Raw genomic sequence first — 7,500 nt, 5'->3', positions numbered from 1 at the left:
AGTCGACGAAATCAACACTGGTGTGATGACGGCCCTCAACTTTCAGCAGCTGTCACAGATCCCCCCTTTTAGGGAAACTGAATTCCACTCTTTGTGAGATGTGTTCTTGCTTTTTGTACTCTGGATTAAGAGCGTCTGCTAAATGCCTACATGTTGTAATTGTTACTAGACAACAATGGACACCTTTACAAACATATTGGTGAAGAAATGTGTATTTGGCATGGAATTTTTTCCCAGGTTAGACATAGTTCTGTCATCCATCCATCCATCCATCCATCCATCCATCCATCCATCCATCCATCCATCCATGCGTTGAGCTCGATGCGTGGCCTCAGGGGTCATAGTCACCATAACGTGTCTCCCGGCCGCTCAACGCTACAAGCCGTCTGCACCAAACTATAGCCTGTAGTCGTGACGCTGCATTCCTTTAAATCCTGTCACGCTCTTCACTATCTCTTCAGTCATCGTGTAGCGCTCACTCTCACACCATTGTTCCAGTTTACGTCTTCTCTCCTGGAGATGAGACGTTATCTGCATCAGATAAATACTTCCTCCTCGATGTCGTCGTGGTGGTGGTTAGAATACGCTGCATTCGTGGGAAACGCACCCGTCGACCCCAAGACAGTAACACGAGAAAGGAAGTTATAGTATTAACTGTAATACGCACGTTACTCACCTTTGCAGCCAAGTTGGCCTTAGTTGAACTTAATAAAACTAGTCAGCGTGACAGATGCCATTGCCTCTTAACACATTCTGGGCGGGAACCCCTTTTGGTGTTTTTAAGCATTATGTTATACTTTAGCTATTGAAAAATAGCAGATCTACAAGCTCATAGCGCGGCACCGAGTGGCGCGCTACGAGCTTGTAGATCAATCTGTAAAGTTTTTGTTTCATAAAAACTGTAGACATGTTATGAGCTACTTCCTGTCAAGACATTCTGTGCAGGTTATCTTTTATATTTAAGTGTCAGAGTTTGGGAGCGCTCGTTGACTATCACTCAACAGCCCTGCGTACCAGTTTGGGAGCGCTCGTTGACTATCACTCAACAGCCCTGCGTACCAGTTTGGGAGCGCTCGTTGACTATCACTCAACGGCCCTGCGTACCAGTTTGGGAGCGCTCGTTGACTATCACTCAACAGCCCTGCGTACCAGTTTGGGAGCGCTCGTTGACTATCACTCAACAGCCCTGCGTACCAGTTTGGGAGCGCTCGTTGACTATCACTCAACAGCCCTGCGTACCACCTGTTTTTAATGTGCACATAATGCAGGAGGCAGCAGGAGGTTGCTTACTTGCTTTACTGAAAACGAGTGCTTCCAAACTCCAATACTTAGGAAAAAAATCACCTGCAAGGAATATATTGACAGGAAGTAGCTCATAACATCTACGGTGGATTCTTATGAAACAAACACTGCAGATTGAAAGGATAAATCAGGCTTTCCGTTCAGCTGCAATGTTGGTGAGTTTTGAAGTTGTTTAATACAATTAGAGAGGACCTTTCTGATTGGATGAATGGGCTGTCTATGGGAGGTTATACCTAGTTAGCACCTTGCTGGCAAGATGGCCGCGGTCTGAATATAGTCAATAGTATAGTCAAAAGACGTCTTTTTTGGAAAAATAGGACATTGTCAAAGTTGTCCACCCCTGCCCCACCCCTGCCCCACCCCTGCCCCACCCCTGCCCAACAAAGTGCTACCTCCCCTCCTATCTTCCTCCATCTTGTCCTCTCTCAGACTCTGATGACGGAGGTTATTACATCTTGTCCTCTCTCAGACTCTGATGACGGAGGTTATTACATCATGACAAGGAAACAAACAAAAAATCTGTGGGCCTCTCTATCTAGTTCTATATCTGGAACATCACGTTCTATAGTTTCTAGTTTGGGTTGTCCATGCTCTAATCTAACTATAAATGTCTCTGTCTGCGTGTGTGCGTGTCTGTGTGTGTGTGTGTGTGTGTGTCTGCTTGTGTGTGTGTGTAGGGTCACCCTTCCATACAGTGTGTGTGTGTGTGTGTGTAGGGTCACCCTTCCATACAGTGTGTGTGTGTGTGTGTGTAGGGTCACCCTTCCATACAGTGTGTGTGTGTGTGTGTGTAGGGTCACCCTTCATAAACATCATAATAATCATGGTGTGTTTGTTTTAATAATCATGGTGTGTTTGTTTTGTGTGTAGGGTCACCCTTCATAAACATCATAATAATCATGGTGTGTTTGTTTTGTGTGTAGGGTCACCCTCCCCTACAGTGGGTCTGGAGTCCTCATCGAGCAGACTGTCTCCTACATCATTGTCAAAGCCAAGCTGGGCCTGGTGGCGTTCTGGAACCAGAGAGACTCTTTACTGGTGAGTAAAAGATAATGTGTGAAAATGTGGCGCAAATCTTTGAATATATATTCTTTCAGAGCTTTTTAACTCAAATCTTTGCTTCTGGGGAGGTAAGGTGTCCCTGGAACAACACATTTTCAGATGGGGGTCGGCGGCCAAATACATGGGGGTCCTTGATATGAAAATGTTTGAGAACAACTGAAATAGAAACATGGGGTTTTTCAGAAAACTTTAGAATGTCAAAGACATTTGTAGAATCGTCACATGCTGTGCTTTCTGTCCTGTCCTGCAGGTGGAGCTAGACGCAAAGTACAAGAACCAAACCTGTGGTCTGTGTGGAGACTTCAACGGAGTACCGCTCTACAGAGAGTTCTACAGCCATGGTAACCTGTGTGTGTGTGTGTGTGTGTGTGTGTGTGTGTGTGTGTGTGTGTGTGTGTGTGTGTGTGTGTGTGTGTGTGTGTGTGTGTGTGTGTGTGTGTGTGTGTGTGTGTGTGTGTGTGTGTGTGTGTGTGTGTGTGTGTGTGTGTGTGTGTGTGTGTGTGTGTGTGTGTGTGTGTGTGTGTGTGTGTGTGTGTGTGTGTGTGTGTGTGTGTGTGTGTGTGTGTGTGTGTGTGTGTGTGTGTGTGTGTGTGTGTGTGTGTGTGTGTGTGTGTGCTCTCAGACTATGGTAACATTTGAACCCTGTGTTAATGTCTCCCAGGTAGCAGGATGGGACCCTCAGACTATGGGAACACCTGGAGGGTCGATGGTCCAACTGAGACCTGCTCTGACCTCACCTTACCCCCCCCGTCTACCAGCTGTCACCACATGGTAACATTTACACCCTCCTTCTACCAGCTGTCACCACATGGTAACATTTACACCCTCCTTCTACCAGCTGTCACCACATGGTAACATTTACACCCTCCTTCTACCAGCTGTCACCACATGGTAACATTTACACCCTCCTTCTACCAGCTGTCACCACATGGTAACATTTACACCCTCCTTCTACCAGCTGTCACCACATGGTAACATTTACACCCTCCTTCTACCAGCTGTCACCACATGGTAACATTTACACCCTCCTTCTACCAGCTGTCACCACATGGTAACATTTACACCCTCCTTCTACCAGCTGTCACCACATGGTAACATTTACACCCTCCTCCTACCAGCTGTCACCACATGGTAACATTTACACCCTCCTTCTACCAGCTGTCACCACATGGTAACATTTACTTTTTGGAATATATAGACATTTAGCAGACACTAACATGCATTTGGCTGGCTGGCTGACTGGCTGGCTGGCTGGCTGGCTGGCTGGCTGGCTGGCTGACTGGCTGGCTGGCTGGCTGGCTGGCTGGCTGGCTGGCTGACTTGCTGGCTGGCTGGCTGGCTGGCTGACTGGCTGGCTGGCTGGCTGGCTGGCTGGCTGGCTGACTTGCTGGCTGGCTGGCTGGCTGGCTGGCTGGCTGGCTGACTTGCTGGCTGGCTGGCTGGCTGGCTGGCTGGCTGGCTGGGGTGTGAGCATCTATTCTCATGTAGTACATGTTGTCTCCTCCAGAGGCCTGTGTGTGAGCATCTATTCTCATGTAGTACATGTTGTCTCCTCTAGAGGCCTGTGTGTGAGCATCTATTCTCATGTAGTACATGTTGTCTCCTCTAGAGGCCCGTGTGTGAGCATCTATTCTCATGTAGTACATGTTGTCTCCTCTCCAGAGGCCCGTGTGTGAGCATCTATTCTCATGTAGTACATGTTGTCTCCTCTAGAGGCCCGTGTGTGAGCATCTATTCTCATGTAGTACATGTTGTCTCCTCTCTAGAGGCCTGTGTGTGAGCATCTATTCTCATGTAGTACATGTTGTCTCCTCTAGAGGCCTGTGTGTGAGCAGCTGTTCTCATGTAGTACATGTTGTCTCCTCTAGAGGCCCGTGTGTGAGCATCTGTTCTCATGTAGTACATGTTGTCTCCTCTAGAGGCCTGTGTGTGAGCATCTATTCTCATGTAGTACATGTTGTCTCCTCTAGAGGCCTGTGTGTGAGCAGCTGTTCTCATGTAGTACATGTTGTCTCCTCTAGAGGCCAGTGTGTGAGCATCTGTTCTCATGTAGTACATGTTGTCTCCTCCAGAGGCCTGTGTGTGAGCATCTATTCTCATGTAGTACATGTTGTCTCCTCTAGAGGCCCGTGTGTGAGCATCTGTTCTCATGTAGTACATGTTGTCTCCTCTAGAGGCCAGTGTGTGAGCATCTATTCTCATGTAGTACATGTTGTCTCCTCTAGAGGCCCGTGTGTGAGCATCTGTTCTCATGTAGTACATGTTGTCTCCTCTAGAGGCCAGTGTGTGAGCATCTGTTCTCATGTAGTACATGTTGTCTCCTCCAGAGGCCTGTGTGTGAGCATCTATTCTCATGTAGTACATGTTGTCTCCTCTAGAGGCCAGTGTGTGAGCATCTATTCTCATGCAGTACATGTTGTCTCCTCTAGAGGCCCGTGTGTGAGCAGCTGTTCTCCGCCCCAGCATTCCGTGGCTGCGTGGAGGTGCTGGACGTGACGCCGTTCGTGGACGTGTGCGTGGCCGACCTCTGTCACTGTTCCCACGACGAGGGCGGAAGCGTCTCGGTGACAGCAGGTGACAAACAAACCGCTGCATTTCACTGCCGTCATCATCATCGTCGAGTCATTGTTTGTTGAAACGACAAGGGGGGAGGGGGGAATATTTTGAAATCACTGGAGTTTGAGTTAAAATGTGACTCAGAGCCATCTAATAGAAGAGTTACGACATTGAGGGGGCAGAAACCAAGCGCTGTTCATGCAGCCTGAACTGAGACAAGCTGGAGTTGGAAATACATTGTTTTCAACGAGGGCGGCGCAAATAAGAGCTATTTTAAGCATGTGTGCAACATGACAACTGTTTTAAAGTATTGCACAGTAACAGCTAAAGTCTCTGTAATGTTTATGTTGTACAATTACTACAAAACAATCTAATATAAAGGGATTTAAGATCATTAAAGCTGGGCTGTTGCCCTGAGTCCAATGCATTTCTGCCTACTTCCGGTCCAGGACTTGTCCCAGTTGGTTGTCCCTATTCTCAATAGAAGTCTATGTAGGAGAGCCTCCATTGGACTGAAGCCAATATAAGTCTATGTAGGAGAGCCTCCATTGGACTGAAGCCAATAGAAGTCTATGTAGGAGAGCCTCCATTGGACTGAAGCCAATAGAAGTCTATGTAGGAGAGCCTCCATTGAACTGAAGCCAATAGAAGTCTATGTAGGAGAGCCTCCATTGGACTGAAGCCAATAGAAGTCTATGTAGGAGAGCCTCCATTGGACTGAAGCCAATAGAAGTCTATGTAGGAGAGCCTCCATTGGACTGAAGCCAATAGAAGTCTATGTAGGAGAGCCTCCATTGGACTGAAGCCAATAGAAGTCTATGTAGGAGAGCCTCCATTGGACTGAAGCCCCATGATAGTGAACGCAGTTTGCGTAACTCTGTCTATATCTAAGGCTCTGACGTGACTAGGTTTCTTTCTGACGTACAGTATAAGCATGTGGATGAGACACAAAAATGTATTTTTCCCCGACCAATTTAATTGACAGGAGCCAACAGCAGCATCGCAGTGACGGCTCGCCCTGTGAGGTCTGTGAGGGCTGCAGCCCCGATGTCTGGGACCACGGTCGGGCCGGGGGGTGTAGCCCCGGCGCAGGGGACCACGGTCGGGCCGGGGGGTGTATCCCCGATGTTCGGCACCACGGTGGGGTCTGTGAGCAGCAGCAGCGATGGTGACGAGTGTCTGTGCAGCACGCTGGCGGAGTTCTCCCGGCAGTGTGTGCACGCTGGACGCACCCCGCGACAGTGGAGGACCCCCCAACACTGCTGTGAGGACCACCACGCACGCACGCACGCACGCACGCACGCACGCACGCACGCACACACACACACACACACACAATCAATTTAAAACACAAGATTAATAACACGACGAGAAGAAAAGCAAAATAAAAAAGACAACACAACATTGGCCTGTACAAAAAGGGCAGGTAGACAAACCACAGCTCAAAATACAAACGAAATAAATATGTTTTCAGCAACTTCTTAAAAATGTCAACAGACTCTGCATTCTTTATAGAAAGGGGGAGGGCATTCCACAGTGTGGGAGCAGCTACGGCAAAATGCCCGGTCGCCCTTAGTTACCCGTTTAGTCGGCGGAACTTTCAGTAGGCCCTTGTCTGAAGACCGGAGTGATCTTGCATTATGTTTTGGAAGCAGAAGGTCTGAGATGTAGGGGGTGGGGCCAGCCCATGTAACGCCTTATAAGTGGTTCAAATAATGTTGAAGTTGATTCTGGATTTGATGGGTAGCCAGTGAAGGGAAGCGAGCACCGATGTGATCTGTGATCTGTGATCTGTGATCTGTGATCTGTGATCTGTGATCTGCGATTAGTGTTTGTAAGAATCCTGGCGGCTGTGTTCTGAATTAACTGTAGTTGATGAATAGATGACGCGGTATATAGTCCATATTACAGTAGTCGAGTCAGGAAGAGAAGACACGGCACTCTATAGTATATTGTACATGCATAGTTTCATTATATAGATATTCCACTGTTCTTAGCTTGCTAATGATTCTTGATGACTATTTCTATGTATTCGATGTATAACCATGTGTTGTTCTTGCTTACTGTAAATCGCTCTGGATTAAGAGCGTCTGATAAATGATGACATTGTATGTCTTACAGGGAGGGAGTGTCCGTTCAACATGGTGTACAGCGAGTGTGGCAGTCCCTGTACCGACAGCTGCACCAACCCGGCTGCCAGCGACGTCTGTGACACCCACTGTAGCGACGGCTGCTTCTGTCCCCCAGGTAACATTACCCACGGTGACGGCCCGGGTCCGGCGAGCCGCCCCGCGTCCGAAACGGTCGAGAAATGACAGAGTTACCATGTGGGGGTTCCCAGGGGGTCACTGTACTGTACTGTACTGTACTGTACTGCACTGCACTGTACTGTACTGTACTGTACTGTACTGTACTGTACTGTACTGTACTGTACTGTACTGTACTGTACTGTACTGTACTGTACTGTACTGATACACCTGAAATCATCATATATACAGTTAATATGTGTGTGTTAGGCTGCACAACAGTGACACAGTAACATAAAGCTGTGTAACCTCCCCCAGGCACGGTGATGTGAAT

At 48.0% G+C, this 7,500-nt stretch overlaps 1 protein-coding gene across 1 annotated transcript in view; it reads left to right on the top strand.

Moving 5' to 3' along the window:
- The window catches only part of LOC306940280 (mucin-2-like), a gene marked incomplete at both ends in the record, with an annotated part of 62,084 nt that overhangs the window by 4,498 nt on the left and 50,086 nt on the right, over positions 1 to 7,500 (top strand). Inside the window, 6 exons of the mRNA XM_079525302.1 lie at positions 2,226 to 2,340; positions 2,615 to 2,705; positions 3,026 to 3,135; positions 4,794 to 4,938; positions 5,906 to 6,184; positions 7,042 to 7,167. Coding sequence (XP_079381428.1) covers positions 2,226 to 2,340; positions 2,615 to 2,705; positions 3,026 to 3,135; positions 4,794 to 4,938; positions 5,906 to 6,184; positions 7,042 to 7,167 — 866 coding nt within the window. The remainder of the gene's footprint in view (positions 1 to 2,225; positions 2,341 to 2,614; positions 2,706 to 3,025; positions 3,136 to 4,793; positions 4,939 to 5,905; positions 6,185 to 7,041; positions 7,168 to 7,500) is intronic.

The sequence above is a fragment of the Electrona antarctica genome (assembly GCF_951216825.1).
Source record: "Electrona antarctica genome assembly, chromosome: 16".
In the NCBI taxonomy this organism is placed as follows: Eukaryota; Metazoa; Chordata; class Actinopteri; order Myctophiformes; family Myctophidae; genus Electrona; species Electrona antarctica.
Note: the sequence above shows the minus strand (reverse complement) of the source record. Positions and strands in the feature narration are given on the sequence as shown.